At 40.8% G+C, this 22,766-nt stretch overlaps 1 protein-coding gene across 4 annotated transcripts in view; it reads right to left on the minus strand.

The window, feature by feature from the left end:
- The window catches only part of LIMS1 (LIM zinc finger domain containing 1), a 157,039-nt gene that overhangs the window by 74,351 nt on the left and 59,922 nt on the right, over positions 1 to 22,766 (minus strand). Inside the window, exon 1 of one of the 4 annotated variants that reach the window (XM_024224374.1) lies at positions 11,789 to 11,801. The exons of 2 other annotated variants lie outside the window; for them this stretch is intronic. Coding sequence is in view for 1 of the 2 variants with exons in the window: in XM_024224372.2 (XP_024080140.1) it covers positions 10,214 to 10,320 (107 nt within the window). In the remaining variant the exon portion in view is untranslated. Of the gene's footprint in view, positions 1 to 10,213; positions 10,373 to 11,788; positions 11,802 to 22,766 lie in introns of those variants that run through there. One more of the 4 variants, XM_024224372.2, reaches the window with a different exon arrangement.

A 22,766-nucleotide genomic window follows, 5' to 3' on the forward strand; every position in this document is an offset into this window, starting at 1 on the left:
CTAAAATATTCTATAACTTCTGTTAGTGACTTTAGAAGTCTGTTAAGTTTTTAGCTGTTTGAACTAAACAAGCTGTGTTGGGGAGAGAAGGAAGATGAGCTTGATGAAGAAAGCAGATCTATTGACACAACACTGTTTTTTCCTCCCATAAAGATTAAGTCACATCCGTTAACCACTTTGGTTTTAAGCATTGCATTTGATTTCTCAAATGTTCATCACTGCATTATCAAGTTCCAACATCAGAAAGGAGAGAATGGAAAATAGCTAAACAACCCGTATTTAGCTTCCCCCTTAAATATTCTGGTTAACACATTCTAACAGCCAGCAACAGAGTAAGTATTAATTGTAATTGGACCATGAGACAAATGTCAATAATATACACCTCTACCCTGATATAACGCGACCCAATATAACACGAATTCAGATATAACGCGGTAAAGCAGTGCTCCGGGGGGGGGCAGGGCTGCGCACTGCAGTGGATCAAAGCAAGTTCGATATAACGCGGTTTCACCTATAACGCGGTAAGATTTTTTGGCTCCCGAGGACAGCGTTATATCGAGGTAGAGGTGTACTAGCAAAAAAAGCTAGCACAAAATGTCTGCTTTCATACATTTTAAGATCCAAACAGACCATTACGATCATCTAGTCTGATCTCTTCTATAACACAGGCCAAAACCCCTCACTTTATACTGTGTATTTAGGGCTTACTCCCTCAGAAACAAGTATGTGAATTTCAGTACCACCAATTGTAAAATAAGAGATGCCAAACACTTTCTAAACCCAGGGCTATGGGTTTGTGGTTGGTTTTTGACATTTTTAAAGTGACAGGCACCAGGGTAAGTCCCCATTGTCTAATGTTAAATGAATAGAGTATGAATGAACAATTGAAATACATACTCGAGAACAATAGGGACAGATTGGGTGAGGAAAGATGAGGAAGGAAAGATGAAGAAAGTGGTTACAATTTGAGAGTTAGTTTAAATAAAGAATTCAGTTTAATCCTAATGACTGCTTTGCATACTTCAGTCAAAATTCATCACAACCAACATGGCAATTTACTTAGCTGTCCCAAGGCGACAATGCTAGCATTTGCTATTTAAAAAAGCAAACTTAGCCCAGCATAACATGCACACACTTCCTTGTGAACTGAATGTATGCTGTTAGAGGTTAGTACAGAGCCCACTAAAACATTGATTTTGCTACTGGTTTAATAATCAAAGTCTTCAAAAGGAGAAATGTACATAAACATTTCTCATTGAAAATGCCTAAATAAAGTAAAGTCAACAGCAGGAAAATACAAACACTGTTTACTAAAACAAAAGCAAACAGACCAGCTCAGGTAATTTGATTCTTATCCACAGCATGGATGATAACAGTTTTCAATAGCTGCCTAGGCCAGGGAACATGGAGTAACCAGATTTACTAAACAAACTTTCTGCCAAGGACATTATCAATCATTACGAGTGTGACATGCACAGGTTTAATATACAGAAATACAAAATTACATTTCACACTTTCTTCACCTTCATTCATTCTTTTTTTGGTACAAAAGCCTTTTGAACCTTTTATAAAAGCATAGTTGGAAAAAACAGGGGGAGGGACAATTGTAGCAGGGTTGGATATAGATGGAAAAAGCAGAACAGTTTAACAATCTGGAGATTTAAGGTATAGCAAGAAGCATGCAACAAAGCTCTAAGGAATGCACACTTAAAAAAAAAAGTTAAAAGCAGTTTAGTTTAGAAACAAATTTCCAATACAAACATTTTTGTTACAGTGTGCAAAGCTCTTCAGTTTTGGTTCAGAGGTTTATGATAATTTTTATTTTATGTATTCATTTTATTTTACCACTTCTGTCTGTATGAGTTCACAGCTGTGATTTTTGCTGTGTGTGTCAGGTTCCTCCCAAAACAAAAACCTCAGCCAAAATTACCAAGCTTTGCCTAGCTGATACCTAAAAGCAGAAAAGAAACAGGCTTGCAGAAAGAACTGCAAACCTTTTGCCAAATGTGGGCAGTTTCCCCTCATTAATAAACCCCAAAACATTATGAAAAGCTCATGGAGCTTTTCTAATGAAATTATTGGTTCACGCGAGTACTTTAAAGAAAAATCTAACTGCTACTAAGTTGACAGCTCTGAATATAAAAAGAAGGAATTTGAATTCCTAAGTCCCACAACTCATGAATTCTTATGGAAGAGACCAAGCGAAAGGAAGGGGCCTCATAAAACCACTTGCATTAAGACATCAGATGGCATGCATGACCATTCAGAGTGTTATTTAGGTTTGGGACGTACACTAAAATAATCACAATCTGGAATCCCCCACTTAGTTCATGGTACTCAAGAGAACACTGCGTGGGCTAGATTCACATTTTAAAACACAACTTATTATATACAGGGACAGAAAAATCATGAACCCAGACCTCCTCTACTATCTAAAAGACTGGGGTTCACAGTTCTTTCCTGCCGTCTGTGAATCAGTGGGTTTTAACCAATACTAAGTTTTATCTCTGCTACAGAGTATTTCTGTGTGGAAATTAATCATTTTATGGCAAATATTGTATTCAAAATCTAGTTTAAAATACTCATACATACATTAAAAATTAAAAGGTATTACATTAAATGTTATTTATAGAATGCTTTTGATGCAGGTGTTATTTAATTGTTAGACACACTAAGTCCGCATATCAAAAACAGGTTTTAAAATACGATCTATTTATGAAATGTAACCGACTAGCATTGAAAGAAAGAATTCTCACTCCTCTATCTATTTGTTGATATCTACTATAACCATTGTATTTACCACCATTTTATAAAACCAACAGACACAAAATTTTATGCTTGGATCATTACAGTAATTTAAGAGGAATGATTGCTCAATTTTCACCTACACAAGTACTGTTTATCACCACTTAGTCATTTGGACTCAAAGGATATTGTCTGATGGTGATTCAATCAAAAGAAATTGTTTAGGAATGATTATGCCACATAAAAAAGCAGGAGGGTGAGAACAAGAGAGAGGGTGTTCTCATCAAGAATCAGGGGTAGCCATGTTAGTCTGTATCTACAAAAACAACAAGGAGTCTGGTGGCACCTTAAAGACTAACAGATACAAAAACAACAAGGAGTCTGGTGGCACCTTAAAGACTAACAGATCTGTTAGTCTTTAAGGTGCCACCAGACTCCTTGTTGTTCTCATCAAGAGTTACTTTAACCCTAAGCAATGAAAAGTAAGTGTGAATATACGCTGTGTGCCTCTAATCCTTTGGAAGTGTCAAACTCTCTGGAATTTGCCATAAGAGGTGTCAATATTTCCTCTAATGGTGAGCATACATTGATGAACCCTCTCTTCACTTAAAACCTCAAACAGTCCAAGGATCAAAAATGTTTCTGATTCAGGGCAAAAGTTTTCTGGTCCAAAATACTGATTGCTCTGGCAGTATTTCTAGTCATAGCCGAGTACAAAATGTTGGACTTTAAACTTATTTCAATATTTTTATTATTGAATATTTACTGTGTAAAACCTAGGGTTACCATACGTCCGGATTTTCCCAGACATGTCCGGCTTTTTGGGCCTCAAATCCCCGTCCGGGAGGAAATCCCAAAAAGCCGGACATGTCCGGGAAAATAGGGAGGGAGGACAGGGCCGGGGCCAGCGGTGCAGGGCCGGGAGCCGGGGCCAGCGGTGCGGGGCCGGGGCCGGGGGTGCTCGGCCGGGGCCGGGGGTGCTCAGCCGGGGGCCGGCGCCCCAGGGCCCGAGCCAAGCCGGGCTGGAGACGCCAGGGCCAGAGCCTCTTGGCCTGGGCCGGCCGGCCGCCAGAGGGAACTGCTCAGCCAGGGCGGCCGGACTGGGACACCCCGCCCCAGCCCCAACTTACCTGCTGCCTCCCTGTTTCCAGACTTCCCGCGAACATTTGATTCGCGGGAAGCAGGGGAGGGGGAGGAGCAGGGGGCGGAGCGTTCAGGGGAGGGGGCAGAGTTGGGGCCGGGACTTTGGGCAAGGGGCGGAGTTGGGGCGGGGCCGGGGCCCCGTGGAGTGTCCTCCTTTTTTAAAACTAAAATATGGTAACTCTAGTAAAACCTCAATATCTGTACTTCTGCTTTGGTACTGATTACTGTTGCCACTGCTGTTGAGCCTCTACTGATATTTGCACCTTAAAGAAGCTGACTGGAGCCCCTGTGGAGCTGAAGAAACTATGTATAAATATTAACTTTATTTTAAGTTTTGTGAGACAATTGTGAAATGTTACACATTAATATTTAACAGCCAAAGTTTAGGAATTCTGCAAATTAACCTTGCTTCCTCTGCCTTCCCTCGGCTCTCAGTATCCTGCAGAGTTCAGAAGCTCTGCAGGGTCCCTATTGCCTCATCTCACTCCTCCAAGTCAGCTCCTCACTGTTTCTCCTATGAGCACTGATAGGTCTGCAGGGAGGCAATGTCCATAGATATCTTATGAGAGCTATTTAGGGGTCTGTCTGATGAGAGCTTTTTAGATTTTACATTGGGGATGCTTGGGACCCTGCATAACTTTTAAATGCTAAGGGACACTGAGAAATGGATTGCCCAGGACACGGCTGAACTGCTTCAGGCTTTACAAACTAGGGCTCCAATTCAGCAAAGCATTTAAACACATCTTCTGTGACAAGAGAATAGAGTGACAAACTACTCGAATAACTGATGAAAACTAAATGAAGAAAGCTAGTACCTCATAATTTTGCTAAGCAGCAGCATAGTGAAATTAACAAGACTCCTGTCAGTTTGCTTATGATATTCAGAACTTTGCAGAGAGCAGTGAGACTACCAGGAATCATGTCACTTTCACACTGATGCTGATTCCTTGGAAAGCTAGAAGCAGAAACAGAAAACATGGGAGTTACTCATCTAGGGCTTGATTCAGTGCACAGTGGCCAAACTCCCACTGACTCCAATTGTGCAGGATTGGGTCTTTGACCAAAAAAACAAGTGCTGTGGAAAGGTAGTGAATGAGAGAGAGAGAAACTCTCTGGATTGCACTTACAGAACTCTGCACCAACAAAGAATTTTAAAACATTTAACTACCACCAATCTGTAACTCCTAGAGCTGGGGAAACTGAGGCACAGAGTGTTTAAGTGATTCATCCAACATCATACAGACTGTGGCAGATACCGAAACTGAAGGCAAATTTTCCAATTCACAGAATTCTACTGCAGACTGAGAATGACAAATTTTAGAATTTAATTGTCAAACCCTGCGGGAGGTGGAAAAAAATGCTTCTGGGCTGATTCATTGGAAATTGCACAGCAGAATTATAAACCTCTGGAAGACAATGATGGAAATAGACTATACCAGCATTAATGGGTACAGCTTCAAAAGTTAAAGATCTGTTTCCTGTTATGGACCCTCAAAGCCGGCAGTGGATGATCTCTCTCAAAAGTTATGTTAACACAGGAAATTACTCTATTTTCCTACTCTACTTCACATATCTTGAAGGGATTATTTTTTAGGGAAAGTCAATGGTATTTTCTTACTTTGTAAACCTTTAGGAATTTAAACCTACATACATATTCTGAATATATTGTTCAATGGTGTAATGCAGCATTACAATGTCCTAATTATTAATTATTTGTATTTTAATACTTCAGATTAAGTCACATTACACTTCGTTTCAAATTAAAAGTTAAAAAAAACAAAAAACAAAAATTCAGCAGCAAATATCCATTTAAAGCTCTTTGGCATCGGCAATATTGATGCTTCTGCAGCAGTCTGTGAAGACTGTGCCAAAAAAATGTGATTTCCAGAAGATGAGGATTAAAACAGGTATCTGGTTTTGCAGAATATATGGAATTATACATACATCTGAGTTCAAGACAGAAGTTATTATCGTACTGGGGTTCTCATACTTTGTGTTCCCGTGGTGCTACTCAGTTTTAACACTGATCCATAAAGTAAATTAAATCCAAACTGGGCTCAAGTCCAAGCTCCCACTGTGATCACTAAAGCATTCTATAACAGTCCCTCTCTCAGGAAAATCCCAGCAGTTAAGACTAGAAAGAACCTTTGCTGCACCCACTCACCCAACACACCAGCTACATGCAGAAACTCAGGGAAGAATATATGCTTAGTAGATACATTCTATCAAGATGCTCATCACTCTATATGCTTAGTAGATACATTCTATCAAGATGATGGTCATCACTCCACCTAACAGCCAATAATTGGGCTGTAAGAGAGAGAGAGAGAGTGTGTGTGTGTGTGTGTGTGTGTCTCTCTCTCTCTCCCAGAGATATTAAATCAATTCCCTTACCAAGGACAATGAGTGGGGTAACTGTGCTATTCCCTATACAAACACATATGATTACCCTGTGCTTGCTCCCCAAAAAAATAATAATCTAGGAAGACAAGTAACAAAAGAAGGGTAAGGGAGAGGGACACTATAAGGGAGAGAGGCAACAAAGTGCTGGAAAAAGGAGAACTGGTAGAGGACATTTACCTGGGCTTCATCTAAGGCTTCTTCAGAATGCCCCATAAGAGGCCACTAAGGGTACATCTCCACTGCAAAAAAACTCAAACAAACAAAAAACCACCCCTCCAACCCCCCACCCCCACTGCAGTGAGTCTCAGAACCTGCGTGAACTGATTCAAGCTCATGCTATGGGGGGAAAAAATATCAGTATACATGTTCTCACTCAGGTGGAAGCCCGGGCTCTCAGAACCACCCCACCTTGCCAGGTTTTAGAGCCCAGGCTCCAGCTCAAGTGGGAACATCTATACTGCTAGCTTTAGTCTCATAGCACAAGCCCTGCAAACCCCAGTCAGTTGACCTGGCTCTGAGACTCGCTGCTGTGGTGGGTTTTTTGGGTGTGTGGCAGAGCCCTAAGAAAACTAAGTAGTCATACACAAATTTTGGTGCTGGATCAGAAAACAAAGAACAGGGATGAATGGCCAGTTTCTAATATGGCAAAAGGTTTACAGTGAATTGACCCAAGTACTGGTACTATTTAATATTTAATTAAACAACTATGGAAAAGAGGGGTTAGCCACAACTATGAAAAATTAATGAAGTGGAGAACTTCAGGGGGATGTTACAAAGCTATACAATAGGGCAACATGATGATGGCATATTAAATTTAGTATACACAAGTAATGCACACTGCAAGGAACATTTTATCCTATTGATAGAGTCTAAAGTAAATGTAACCACTAAGGACAGATCCTAAGGTGTAACTGTGGAGAACTCAATGAAAACAGAGAATGTTCTGCAGTGTTCCATTTAATATTCATGAAAATTAAGGGCTTCCTCCTCCTGAGTCCTCATTCTTCTTCATCTCGTAGTTAAGTCATAATCCTATATTTCTAACATTGCAATCTTTTGCCATAGAAATGATTGCAAAATCACAAATAAGGCAGCATGGCAACTACAGGATGAAATTTGAAAATGGGTTAGGAAGGAGCAAAATCCAGTTTAAGCAGAAATAACTTCAACAATTAGCAAATCTGATAAGAACAATTATGAAAAGAGCAAAAGGACTGAATTTATGTTATAATTTTCATCTACTTAAAACATTTTTTTAAACATAATCAAGTCCCCTCTTAGACATTAACCTTCAAGGCACTTTTCAACTCTGGCCCTTCCCTAGTGATCCACTGTTTACCTGCTTGCCCTTTTGTCCCATGAACATCTTTGGACTTTCTTCCATTTCACCTCTTACGCTTGGAACGCCTTCCATTAAATTAACCGAAAGGCTACTTACTGACCTCTCCTTCAAATTATTTCTCAGGAGTCACTTCTGCTCACATGTTGCTTATCTTCACAAATTGTAAGCTACTGAAGGCAGGAATCACATGCACCTTTATGAAGTGGGTTCTAGCCCACAAAAGCTTATGCCCAAATACATTTGTTAGTCTCTAAGGTGCCACAAGGACTCCTCGTTGTTTTTGCTGATACAGACTAACATGGCTACCACTCTGAAACCTGTCTTTATGCTTGTGTAGCATCCCACACAATCCAAATCAGGGCTGCTAGGAGCTACCAAGATATTCACGTTAAACAAGAATAATGACAATATTACAGCTATAAAGTATGGATCTCGTTTATTTGCTTCCAACAGATCTATTTGCAGGTTCTGTTTATGAAAGCAGATTCTGATCCCATAAAGACTTTGACACATTATTTAAAAGTAGTAAAAAGAGACAAAAAGTAGATAAAGTGCATTGAATATATTAAAAACAATATATACAAAGGAAAGGAAATGTTGAGTGGAGAATGAACCTCTGAACATACCCCATTTGACTGAGCTTAATTACTAAGTGATTTTTCAGTCATATGTTATTAACTGAGGGCTGGTCTACACTAGGAAGTTACATCGGCACAGCAACATCTCTGAGGGGTGTGAAAAAGCCACACCCATGAGAAATGTAGCTATACCAACCTAACCTCCAGTGTGGACAGCACTAGGCTGATGAAAGAATTCTTCTGTTGTCCTAGCTATCGCCTCTTGAGGAAGTGGATTACCTATGCCAGTGGGAAAACCCCTCCTGTTGGCATAGGTAGTGTCTACACTGAAGTGCAACTGTGGTGCAACTACAGCGTGGCAACTGTGTCACTGTAGTGTTTCAAGTGTAGACAAGCGTTTAGTGTAACTGTTTGCTTTTGTGTACATAAAGCATTACAGTAAAGAACATTCAACTGGTTATGAGGAAAACAAGGACATTTGCCATTAAGAATGATGTGATATAAGACACGCTCTCCAACATTAATGCACAATGGAGTGCTTAAAGGAGCAGATAAAGAGGTATCCCGAATGAGTATAGGTTTTTAAAGAAAAATGCATCTTTTCATTGCACTTAACTTCTTTACTGCTATTGGTTTGTTAAAACATTAACATTCTGTTAATGACTTTGGATTGGAAAAAATATGTGTTATATATTATACAGATACATAAATGCCCTAAAAAATCTACATAGGCAGAGATTTTAGAATAGAATCTAAGTATACATAGCAGGTTCATTATATGATTTAAGTAAATCTGATTATTAATTGTCATGATAATTAAAAATCTCAGTAAATTATTCTAATATTTAGTAAAAAAATTTAAGATGAAATTAAGTTCTTAATCTTAACACAAAGGGGCATCTTAAAAATGTAAACTTCCATTCTTCTGAAATCAAGTAACACAAATAACAAAACCGCAATTAAAGAAGTAAACTTCTATGAAAAGTTTCAGCACAAAGTGAATTCTGATGGGCTGAAAAAGCAGAGTTTATAAGAAAAAAAGGATGGCATTATAACCCCCATATGAAACCGAAGCACAAAATTGTATGAAGCATTCCAATTATGGAGTTGAAACACTCAAATCAAAACACAGTTTAAAAATAAAAGCAAAGTAAAAGTAATTAGGGGATAGGAAGTACTTCCTCTCCATTGATGCTTTTGTCAGCATTTACACAAGAATCCATTACTGAATAACATGAAATGTGAACAGACTGTTTCCCTATCTAGGAGATAAAAAGTTAGCATTTTCACTGGTCTGAATCCGCATTTACTGAGGCTACAAACTATTATTTTTTCATGTTCTAAATGTAGGCCACTGAAAATCTCATGTAAGATTTTAAAAGGAACTTCATATCGGGAAAATAACCTTAGTCGTTAAATGGCTTTCAGATTTTTGGTCACCCTTCCTTCATAAGGTCATGTCAAGTGGTTCTACTGCATTCTTTTGTCTAAAGCCATTTCACAAAGAATCCCTAGGAAAAGAAGCATGATCCAACAAGCTGCACTAGACCATCTTAAACAAAGAAAAGCCCTACAGAATGACACCAGGAAGATCCCAGAGAAACCAGGCAACTTTCCTTGGTTTCAATTAGAGTGCTTTGGTGATTAACATTGTATTTTAATCTACACTGCAATAACATGTACGGGGAAGTTATTTACTAGTAAATTACCAGCTGTCAAAAGTATACTAGAAAGTTATAGACAGATTGCATTTGCCAAATTTAGGAAACGATTCATGCCATTGCCAAAAACTATACTATGACTGGTGCAAACACAGGACATCTGCTTCTTATTAGTCCCTCCTAGATTTATTCTGGTATTTTGGGGCTACTTTTAAACTACACGTTTTACAATGACATTATTAGAACCTCGGTTTGTATTTAGTTTGCTGTAATCATTTAAACAAACGCCTGTTAACTAAAAAGGTACCCTGAGCCTTTGTTAACCATTAATTTGCACTCACCTTAGCTTCTCTTCATGTAACCCATGAAGTCCCAAACTATCAGGGCGATCCCGTCTCCTCCTGTACAGACCAGAATATGATAACTCTTTCAGCTGCAATGCAGTCATATTTCTCTACCCACAGGGTTTTTTTAAGTTTCTGTTGAGTAGTGTGGCTGCCAAGATGCCTGGAGAGAATATGCTCAGCAGCGGGTCTGCACACCTGCACTCGTCAGAGTTACAAATCTCTCAGCACAGGCAGTTGCTGTACTGCTTCCTGTTTCTCATAGGTACACACCCTTCAGAAGGGCACTACATTTCCTTTATCACACCTAAGGGATGCCTGTGGCAAGCCTACCAGGTTCCATGAAGGTTTGTTGGAAATTAAAGCTTAAGTGCCCAGTCATCATGAACAAATTTACAATTTATTATGCAAACTAGTCAACTGTCCTTATGCCTCTTGGAATTAGCTAAAAATCTCATGAGCAATTATCTCTTCCATACCATTATTTATAACAAAAGGAGACCCATTAGCACTATTACTCAAGCATGTAAGCAAACCAAAAAATTGGAGGTTAATCCAATAAACTGAGCAGCAAGAGGACCTACAAGAACTTCCACATCCAGCATTCAAACATTCTCTTACAAACCTAGGTGACTAATGCTACCAATACAAAAACACTTTTCCTCCAAAACTCTAAAAATTAAAACAATATTCATCAATAATTTTCTGCTCTTAACTATCAAAAGGACTGCCACTCTGGCATTTGTCTATTTTTCAATGGTGCAAGGTCCTGTGGAGACTATAAAACATGAATGATAAAGTTAAAAGTTTCCTGTAACACAGGAAGGTGACAATCATGGTTTTCCAAGCTGCATGTATCGTTTGAACTGGTAATGAAAACTATACACTTGAATTTTAAAATAGGTTTAAACAGAACTGAATGTTTTTCAAAAATTGATTTTAAGCTTGGCACATGTATACAGACTCTTATCCAGGTTTATTTCTAGGGAGAAATTATACATGAACCTAATTCAGTTTTTATTTTGTTAAATGTAAGTTTGATAAAATGAAATGAGGAAGCTAAAAAACCCAAACCTCATTTGATTACTTGCAAGAAACTTGTAAGACACTCTTTGACCTAGACAGGAAACACATGTCTATGTGGTATGAATTATACATTCAACTATCAGAGTGTTTGATTTGTAGTGGAACACACATAAAGGTTAAGTTCAAATTCCTACAATAATGAAATGTGCAAAGAATGCAAATTTTGGTTTTAAATATGTAGTATTGGATCTGTAGCTTCATACTAGTGAATTCTGTCAAGTTTATTAGATTATAAACAAGCATGGGAGCTTTATACAAGAATATTCTAAGAACAATTCAATATAGAATGCCATCTGGAGGATTTTTAAGAAAGGCATTATATGATAGACCTAAAAAAACTTAACATTTTCTTAGCAACCACACCACATAAACTTTAGTATATCCTGTAAGACTGAAAAAATCACGTATGAAACAAAATTATACATATTTGATTTTAAAGGACTGTACTGATTTAAAGATAGAAAAAGGCTGTACATCTCCACTCACCTAGAAATCACACCTGGAAAAATAAGAAAAGGAAAACAGTTTATGGTATTTGCCTAAACATGCTGCATTCCAGTTTCAAGTACAATATTCAAGTAAACCCCCAATGCACAGCAGGATAAACTTAAACAGAATTAAGCAACACCTCCCTAAAGTCAGACATTAGTAGTTTCTAATGACTAGTTAATGCTCTTACAAATACCTGTTAAGTATGGTGATGACTGATACCCACAGAAGAGTAGTTTTTATAAACCGTCACCAATGTCTTATAGCCCTTTAATTATTAAAGGACATCATCAGTACATGTCCAAACAAACAACTACAATGTACAAAGTGAACCGACGGATAGATATTATGTTATATAAAAACCTGTTTTGAATTAATAGCAATAAACTGAGCTATGGTAGTGACTGGAGAAGTAAGTAACAGAGGTTTTTTCAAAATACAGTAATATCTGTTCAATTTAACCTTGCATTTTTCTTTTAAATGAGTGGCTCAAAATCTCATGGAGAAAATGCCATGCCCCTTTTTGTTACATATGGTTTCTATTTAATTATGAAGAAAGACTGCTCCAAAACGCATAATGTCAACTCATGATTGTTTGCATAACAACTGCCAAGCAGTGTGAGCTTGCCAGGCAACAACTCAAGCCACAATGTTACGTGCCCACATCTGCCCCAAAGTGAAGTGGTTCCAAGATCAAATCGGTCACAGGACAGCACGCATAACAATTTAACAGATCCACACATGAACTTTGGAGAGATCATTCTTTTAATAAAGATTCTCTCATCACTGTAGGTAATCCACTGTTGGAATTATTAATATTTTAAATTATTAAGAACATAAGAACGGCCACACTGGGTCAGAGCAAAGGTCCATCTAGCCCAGTATCCTGTCTTCCAACAGTGGCCAATGCCAGGTGCCCCAGAGGGAATGAACAGAACAGGTCAAGTGATCCATCCCCTATTGCCCATTCCCCAGCTTCTGGCAAACAGAGGCTAGGGACGTCATCCCTGCCCATCCTGGCTAATAGCCAATTAATATTAATATGGGAAATCACCAAACATCATACATTCCTTTATTAAATCCAAAAACCAAATGGAATTTATACAATTGCTCTAAACATGCCTAAAAAGCCTAATAAGCAATTTACTACATCCAAACAGTAACAAAACAGTTAAAAGCATTTGATCAAGATACTTACAAACAGGCTAAACCCAGACATGCTTAGACCCAGGTAGGTATTAGCAACGAACCCTTTAAGAGTTTACTTTTTATACCCTTTAACAAACAAGTGATGTCACTGCCATTTATTGACTTCAGCTAAAAAACAATTGGAGACAGTTCACCCTTATTTCCAGTCTTAATCCAGAAAAGATTTACAACGTCCTTTCTCCCCAAGGCCTTTCCTCCTCTCCTTGCTGTCCAACTGTTTTCCTGTTGCACCTGAGTTCACACAGGCTTTAACACTGGTGTGTGGGTTGGGGAAGGGCTATGCTGCCTCATTTTAAGACAGATTTTTGTGTGTGATTTCAAACCATCTGCAGTCAGCCCTTTCAGTCAGAGGCTATTTCTTTTTAGAAACTTCCCCTTATTTCATTATTCTTTTCACCGGACATCCTCTCTACTTCATTTCTTTTGGCATATAACATTATTTCCAAGGCCTTCCTTCTACTTGCTAGTCAGGGCCTTTCTTCACAACACACATATATTTCCTTAACCAAAAAAACTCATTTAGTTCTTTAATTTTATACTAATCCTACATGCACCTCCCCAGAAGGCAGTAGAAAGGTTGATGGAAGAATTCTTCCATCTACCTAGCACTGTCTACACCTGGGATTTAGGTCGTCTTAACTATGCTGCTCAGGGATATGGATTTTTCACACCCCTGACCGACTTAGTTAAACCAACCTAATTTTCTAGTGTAGACCGGGCCCAGGATACTTCTTGTTTGGTACGGTTCTTGAAATCACTTCCACCCCATCAGATTGTTTATTGGCTTCTTTTAGCACCTGAACTTGGGGAGGATCTAAGCCAGGGGTCGGCAACCTTCAGCGCGCAGCCCATCAGAGTAATCCACTGGCAGGCCGCGAGACGTTTTGTTTACGTTGACCGTCCGCAGGCACAGCCCCCCGCAGCTCCCCTGATCTAAGTTGATCTGATTTCAATGGGAAAAGACATTTCATTAATAGAGTATATTTGGGGATGTGCCAGAAACTTTCTAAACAGAAATCTGAAACAAATTTCTTCCTTTTCTCCTAACACCTGGTTTAAGATCATATAAAAGTTGAGTGGTTCAATTTGAAATTTGCTCATCATACCACTGGATCTGTACTATGTACAACTCAAAAACTGAAACACTGCAGATAACATGTGGAACAGTACCTTGCAGGAGGCACTACAGGAAATGCAGACACTCCTCTCCCGAGTTGCGCAGATGTTTCTAGACATTCCTCTAGTTCTGTAGGAGATTCAATATGCTCACTTGGTACTACCCAGCCTCATTTTAATGTCTAGTCTCCATAGCTATTGTTTGTTTTACTCTTTTCTAAATAGGTTACCATTCTCTTTGCACTGGATTGGGCTACTTAGATTTTTCACATTCCATGAGAATTTTTCAGGATCAGACAACAGCCACTGTTGCTTGTCTTGTTACCATTGTCTTCTCGGCTCTCTATGAGCTGAGGGGTGAAAACTTTAACCTACCTTTAATCCCTTAGAATTTAGACTCCTCCTTCAGCCTTCAATGCATTTCTCCCTAACCACAAAAAATAATAAGCACTGGTACTAAGCTGGACTGACCATCATAACAGTCTTAATATTGTCAACATATATCAGATCAAAATATTCAACTGAGCCTTTACTAACAGAAAATCGAACCCTAATGATTCAGAAAAGAGAACCTATGCAATCCTTTATTTAGTCCCAAATCAAAATCCATTACAACTATACTACAAGATATAAAGACCATATTAGACAACTCATGAGCTAAAAGTTCAGCACACAATTAAGTATTTACAGGATCGGTGTCCTGTCTCAACTAATGCTGTGAAGGTGACTGTAACAGTTCTATATATTTTGCAAGACATAGGTTGTTTCTAAAAAAAGGGGATAAGAAACACTTTCAGTATGCTTAAAGGAGCTTGAGTTGCAGTAAGAGAAGCTAAAAGAGCTGAAATTTAACTCAGGTTGAGAGTTTGGAATACTAAAAACCCTAAATATTCGTAGATTTAAAGTTTTCCATGAGTTCTAATTTATGGTGAATAAGTATGTCATCACTGATAAGAGCTACAGCTAAAGCTTTGGTGCTATCATTCTGCACAGAGAAAACTCTTAATCTTATCAGTCGCACTATTTTTCCTTCTACTCATATAGCACATTTAAATAAAATTATAAATTTAGAGCAAACAGTCTATTCTGTTTGAAAATTATTTTTTACCATCCCCAATGAGACATTAAGAGTGGAATGTGTTGAAGAATCAGAATCACATTACTGCCTTTATCATTCAACTGCTTCTAAAGGAGATAAAGCTAAAGGTGATCATGGAGGGAACAAAGGAAAATAACATAACCTCAGCTTGCTTGCAGTCTGATCAGTGAATGGAGAGAAATGCATACAAACTTTACCCTCTCTTCCCTTTCAGACCCTTCTTTAAAGGGGGGAAGGGGAGTACGCAGGGAGATAGAAGGCTTTCCTTAAAGCCAAGAAAATTACAAGATTAGAGCCAATTAATCTCTCTCAAAAAAGAGAAGCACTTATCTAGAAAATGGTAATCATGGCACAAGGTTCTGAAAGAATAACAAGAGAAATCTCTACAACTGGAAAATCAAGAAGAGGGAAAGATACAACTCCCCTCCCAAATTATATATATATAGTTCAAACTCTGCTGCCCTTCACCCAGGTAAACAAGCATCTGCCCCTTCCTCTTTAAAGGCCAAGGAATTTTTGACATTCCAGTTCCTGTTTGCTCGGTGTGGATATCTCACATCGCATCTTCCCAGCTGACCATGATGGCTCCACGTGGCAAACGCTCTCCTGCTTGGACCACTGCAGTGCTGTTGGATCTGCTGAGTATATGGGGAGAAGAGACTGTCCAGGCTCAGCTTCGCTCCAGCCATAGGAACTTCGATACCCACGGGCAGATTTCTCTTGCTTTGTGTGATAAGGGCTATGAATGAGACATGGTGCAGGTGCAGGTGCAGAGCGAAGATAAAGGAGCTGAGGCAGGCATACCAGAAGGCCAGGGAGGCAAACCGCCGCTCCAGCACTGCACCCAAAAGCTGCTGCTTCTATGAGGACCTGGACGCCATCCTTGACGGTGACCCCACCTCCACTGCCAAGAGCCCCACGGATACCTCAGCAGGGCTGGAGGCAGCAGACAGCGGACTTAACCCCAAGGACAAAGTCATGGACAGGGAGGTGCCCTGGTGCACAATGCATCCTTATGGCTTAACCCCTTCCTGTCTGCGCTGTAGCTGGGGGACAGGAGACAGCTCGGTTATGTTGGTGGCCAGCAGCAGCCTGGAGATATTAGCTGTGTTTCGGCACTGTGCGGGCAGGAAGGGACAAGCTGCTTCCAGCCACAGGAGAGTGGGCAGGCGGGGAGGAAGGAAAGAGATGAGCTCTGCAAAGACACGGGCCAAGTCATCCATCTCCACCCACTCCTCTGCGGCTGGAAGCAGCTCCCATCCCTTCCAAAAGGCTGCTGCTGGCCACATTCTGGTGTGAACCCTGGCATAAATTGGGGGTGTGTTGCCTTGGGAAGATGTGGCACCAGGTACCAGGAGAGGCGGGTCCATCCCAGGGGCCCAGCCAGGCATGGAAGGTGGAGAGCGACGGGTGGGAGGGTTGGTCGGTCAGTCCCTCCCACCCCTGTGTGAGAGATGTGTACCGGAGTGTGTGTGTGTGTCACCTCTCCCTGTGTGTGTGTGGAGGGAGGTGGGGGGCCGTCACCCCTCCCCGTGTGAACCCTAAAGCCTTAAAGATAAGAAGGTAAATAAAAAGAATCCAATTACACAGTATTTCTTTTTACAGGGACTCAATCAACTTGATGTTAATTTGAACATTTGTACTGCATAGTTCTGATTGACTGCCGTTGAACTCGCTTGAATACAAGTAATTTTACCAGATGTCCCGTATTCAGCATAGGGAAATATAGTCACCCTACATATTAGTATACTTAACATGGGCTTTACAGCATCTCCCCCTACTGGCTAAGTATCACCTTGGTTCTCCTTCACCATTTCTTATTACACACCCGAGTTGAATAAAGTTCAACTCATATTTTTACAATTCAGAAGATGCTGATATTCACCCTCTTCCCCCATGCAAAGACAGAGTCTGTGAGAATATCATTTGCTTTCAGGGGTAGATGGGGACAAAAGACAGAGAGGCAGTCTGAAGGGTAAACCAGTGGTTAAACATGCAGGGTGGGGCCTGACTAAAGGGTAACAATGGTAGTCAGTCAATGAAAAATGTCTAGTAGATGGACAAAATCTGTGTGATAAGTGGAAAAGTGCCACGTGCCATGGAATTAGTCAGTTTTATCTTGCCATTTATAATGAGATTTCTTATGAGGGTAATTTGCCCAGAAAACCAAGACTAGAAAGTCTTTGTAGGTGACAGTTATGCAGAGTGGCCGCTCTTACCCTGACCAGGATTTTAATTATAAGTATTGTAGCATTTGCTGTAAATATTCTGTCAAACTCCATCCTCACATCCCTGAGCAGGGGCAAGTACTAGCAATACTGGAAAGGGCTCATCAAGCAAGTATTTTCTGAATTTGAATAATACAATATTTCCCACGGGGAGTTTTAGGATGTGCCTATTCTCTCCTAGTGATCATTGATTTTAATGTTGTTTTTACTATTATATTCCATTGTTCCTGGTTTGTTTGTGTAAGGAGGTCCGCCCTCCCCCTTTTTTTTGTTATGTCTTTCTTTTTGAGCAGCCAATTCAAGTCCCGGTCACTATATTTTTGCATTTTTTGGTTGCACTTGTCTTGGTAACCTTTGAATATTTTAGCACACATTTTTTATTCCAAATAAAAAGACCCTTGCACTTGGAAGGTACCGTACCATCTTTGACTTTTTTGGCTCCTCGGAAACACATGTTTTACCCTAGTTCATATTAGGGTCTCTTTCAGTTGCTCAACTTTTACACTGTTGACCCTTCTGATTTTAATTCACTAATCCCCCGGCCTCTTGGGGTACTGTTACTATGGTAAAAACAAGTAGAAAAAGAAGAGACCTGAAGAAGAGCTCTGTGTAAGCGCAAAAGCTTGTCTCTTTCCCCAGTAGAAGCTGGTCCAATAAAACATATTATTTCAGCCACCTGGTATCTAGAAAAAGAAAAACCTTTTAGGCCTTCTTTAATCCATAAATCAAAGAAAAAGAAAAAAGGGAAATAAGCCTAATTACATTTTTCCTTTCCAGATCACCTTTAAAAAGTATGAAATTTATAGTTTAAGGCTTCTTGAATTTGGAAAAGCCAGTGTACTGTCTATTGAAGATTATGCACAGCGTACGTGCTTATGTAGTTTGCATGTGCACACAGCACATTCTTTTTATTTTGCTATGTGTTAATTTTCAGTCACTCAACATTTTGTAATTTGTTTTTTAAACTCAAACTTAACAAAAGCGGTAATACTAATTGAAAACAATATACATGACAAACTGGAAGTTTTAGAAATGAGCTATCACATGTTCTTTTTCTGCAATAACTGGATAATTAACAAACAAAAAACCCCAGATTTTTACGCAACTATGTAAAAGAAGTCACCTTAGGAGTAAGAACAAACAAAAATGTTATCAAAATTCTTCCTGAGGTGACATATTTCAAGCACCTGAAAAATAGATTACTAAAAACAATGGAACAGAATGGCCATCTCAATGGTAAAAAACCACCCTTTTCTAAAGATTCATCTGCACTAGGAAAATGACCCATTTTGAACAATGACTGTCAGCAACTGGCTTTCAAATCATGTTGAAATGCTTCTACAACAGGGGGGACAAAACCCTTGTCAGCCCCACAGAAATTATGATTCCAGGTCTCAGCTATGCTTTCTGGAATGGTTCTAAAAACACCCCTCTTCCCCCTATGCCCAACCTACACTAGCAGTTACACCATTCTTATACCAGTTAAGAAGGAATCATTGTTAGTAACAGGTCATTTTCCTTGGTGTATGTGAATCCTTAGTTCCACACGACAGAACAAAGACAAAATATTTCTCCTAAAAACACTTACACAAAATAGCAGCAACAAGAACACAGGGACCATCACATCAATTTTAAGATGACTGAAAATGGAATAAATGACTAAATTCAAAGCTATATGATCTGTGCCATTAGGTTTTAACCACAGTAAAAGCCAGCAAGCTGACATTAATTTTTCAATTCCAAAATCCCCATAGCAATGTTTATGTTAGTTCCCATATATGGTTGCTGTTTATAAGAAACACTTAAACTGACTATAAGACAGTATATCTGTATAAGGTATCAAGCTTGTAGCCTTGAAGATAATTTAACGCATATGGATATAGAAGCCAAAGCCAGCCCCTGAAGGATCAAAGCCTGAAGAAGCTAGTACTTACAGTGTGTAGACTTGCCAACAGAAGAATTGCCCAAGTAATCTTTCCCATATATAGCTTTACCCTGGACATTCAGCATTTGCGTATTCCTCTCGTGGTTATTACTGGTGGTAGTGATAAAAAACATTGTGACTTAGCAAACCACTTCCTACTTTTGGCCATTAAAGCATCTCACACAGCAAACCAATAGAAGGAGTTCGCTAAACTCCACACTCCAGCTCCTGCCATGGCAAACCGCAACCCTAAGGCCATCAGGGCAGAGCAGAAAGAAAAAACTTGCCCCCTCAGAAAAGGGGACTAAATTCAAGTGCCCTCCCAATATTTTAAAACAATGTAAGCAAAAAGGCCTGCTCTTGGAAGGGGAATTACACAATAGAGGGAGGGAATGAAGAGCAGAAAAATAGATGGTAAGTGTTGTGTATGTCAGCCAAACACTATACACTTAAATATATACATTTATTTTAACACAATTACATGACATGAAAGACTAACCGATTTAGTCACCATAAGTAGTAAACAACAATAAGCAGGCACCCAACCTTTGGCAGCTAACAGGCCTGGTGAATACAGAGCTTCCCCTCCTTATCCATGTGCCAGAGCTAGGAAGCCCCTTTACACTGTTCTCCTGGTTGTTGACAAAGGAAGCAGCAGATCCTTTACCTTACCTTAATGGAGGGAGTCAGCTTCACTTTTCTGCCTCATCTCCTAGAAAACTGCCCCTCTTGCTGGCAGCCTCATCAGAGGCAAAGAATACAGTGGGCACAGAGACTGAACTACCTTCTAATTCCTGGGCAGGAAGGAAGGGCATTGGCAGGACATCGTGGGGGATCTGGCACGAAAAAGGGTTGTGCTGCACCTGTTCTATGGACAAACAGGGCACTAAATTTGCCTTTTTGAAAGATGTCTGAAAATGCGGCATGTGACTTCAAAGTGATTGAGCGGTTCTCTATTAACAAGCGAAAGAACTAATACTCTCTCTCAGGATTCAGAACATTTGCTTGCCTTTAGCATGCAATCAAAGTAGCACTGCTCTCCTTAGCAGCATTGGAGCAGTGTACTCTTAGACTAAGTCTACTCTGCACACCTCTTGTGGCAGCATGTAGGGTACGCGTAGCTACATGCTGCACTGCAAAGCAGGCTGCATCCACATTGCAATGTGGAGCTACTCAGGTCAGTGAAAGGCTCTGGCATGGGGGAGAAGCAGTGGGGAAAAGTTTGGAACTTGCCAGAACTTTTCCCCACTTCCAGATCCTTTCCCCGCAGTAGGGAAAGACTCCAGTAGCAGGGAGGCAGAATACACTACATGCTAAAAACAGCAATGTAAATGGGGAGGCATGGCATGGGCAGGCAGAGAGCTCTGTAGAGTACATACTCACAGGGTTCAGGGGTGTCTTTAACTCTACTCATGTGACCCTAAGGGGCTCAGGGGTGCAGGCTCTGGGCGGCACTTACCTCAAGCAGCTCCCAGAAGCGGCGGTATGTCCTCCCTCCAGCTCCCATGCGGAGGCACGGCCAGGTGGTTCTGCGCGCTGCCCTGTCCACAGGCACCGCCCCCGCAGTTCCCATTGGCCATGGTTCCCAGCCAATGGGAGCTGCAGGGGCGGCACTTGGGGTGGGGGCCATGTGTGGAGCCCCTGGCTGCCCTTACGTGTCGGAGCCAGAGGGTGGACTTCCCAGGAACCATGTGGCGCGGAGGCTAGCAGGGAGCCTGTCTTAGCCCCGCTGCACAGAGCCGCCAACCGGACAGTCAACGGCCCAGTCAGCAGTGCTGACCGGAGCCACAAGGATCCCTTTTCGACCAGGTGTTCCGGTTGAAAGCCGGTCTGTCTGTCTGTCTGTCTTACACACACACACACACACACTATATATATATATATATATATATATATATGTGTGTGTGTGTTTTAAAGTCTGTCATCAGCCAAAGAGAAAAATAGGTTTCTTCCAGACAAGAAATAAGATGTGTATCTCTATTGAAATATAAAGAAAGCATTGTAAGCCCAATCAATGGAAGCCCCATTAGCATACTGGGTCAACAAAGAAGGAACACATGGGAGAATGAACCACAGGAGTGTCCCTGTCTCTAGGGAGAGACAATGAACTTTGGGGCATATTAGGAAAGGCAAGAAGATACAAGGGACGTAAATAGCGCTTGAAAACAGTAAACATTTCAACAATTAAAATTGTACTGGTTAAATGTTTAACCATTAGGCTCTGCTGCTGCCCCGCTCCCCCGGAGTCCCGGCTGCTGCCGCATGACCAGGGCTCTGCTGCTACCCCATGCAGAGCCATGGGCATGGGGCCAGCAGCCGGGATCCTGGGGGCAGGGCCGGCAGCGAGCGGAGTCCCCTGCGTTGGGGGCCGGCAACCAGGACCCCAGGGGCGGAGGGCCAGTAGCCAGAACCCGTGGCGTGGGGCCTGCAGCGGATTTTAAACGTTAACTTGAATACCTTACCGATAAGACTGATGCTTATCGGTTAATCGGTAAACATTTTACATCCCTAGAAGAAACCCCTTTATCTTGTACCTGTGGAAGTAAAAGGGCTGTGCGATTACATTCATGAAAACAGGATCCCAACCTGGTTTGAAGCACAATAAAGGACATTTGGGTGAGAGAGACTTCCTTAGACTGGTTAGTCTGTTAAGTTTAATCTCTAGAAAGCCAGTTATGATTTTGTTTTATAAGTAACCCTTCTGTTTCCATTATCCTTTCTCACTAGCTCTTAAATCTTAATCTTTGATAATAAACTTATGATTGTTTTCATTATAAATATAACTCGGTGCTGTGGTGTTCTACAAGAACAAATCCTGGATTGAACCATTCAAGTTGGTGTGTACGCTGTTCCTTTGGGGACAGCAAAGCTGGTATAACTGTGAGCATTCAGTACAGAAGGGGCTGGACACTACAGGGAAACGCTTCAAAGGGGTTTGGGGTGCACCTATTGTTAAACTGCAAGGGAAAGTAAGGGCTGGCATAGCCCAGAGGAGAATGCTTGGGTGGCTAACAGGCTGGTGGTGTCAGGGCGCTGACAACCAATTAAGCACAAGCAATTCTCACTCTAGCTGGAGACAGAGGGATAACAAGGTGACTCTCAGTCTTGAGCACCCCAATAACTGTCACAACTTGCCTAAGCAGTGCCTCCCCGTTTACACTGCTATTCATACCTGTGCTGGGGGGCTAGCTATGTATGTACTCCACACACTACCAAAAGGAGTGTGCAGGTACACCCTTAGGCTACATCAGGGGTCAGAAACCTCTGGCACGCGGCTCGCCAGGGTAAGCACCCTGGCAGGCCGAGCTGGTTTGTTTACCTGCGGCGTATGCAGTTTCGGCCGATTGCGGCTCCCACTGGCCGTGGTTCACCGTTCCAGGCCAATGGGGGCGGCGGGAA

The sequence above is a fragment of the Terrapene carolina genome, unplaced genomic scaffold (genome assembly GCF_002925995.2).
Source record: "Terrapene carolina triunguis isolate 2854851 unplaced genomic scaffold, T_m_triunguis-2.0 Scaffold21, whole genome shotgun sequence".
NCBI classification, from domain to species: Eukaryota; Metazoa; Chordata; order Testudines; family Emydidae; genus Terrapene; species Terrapene triunguis.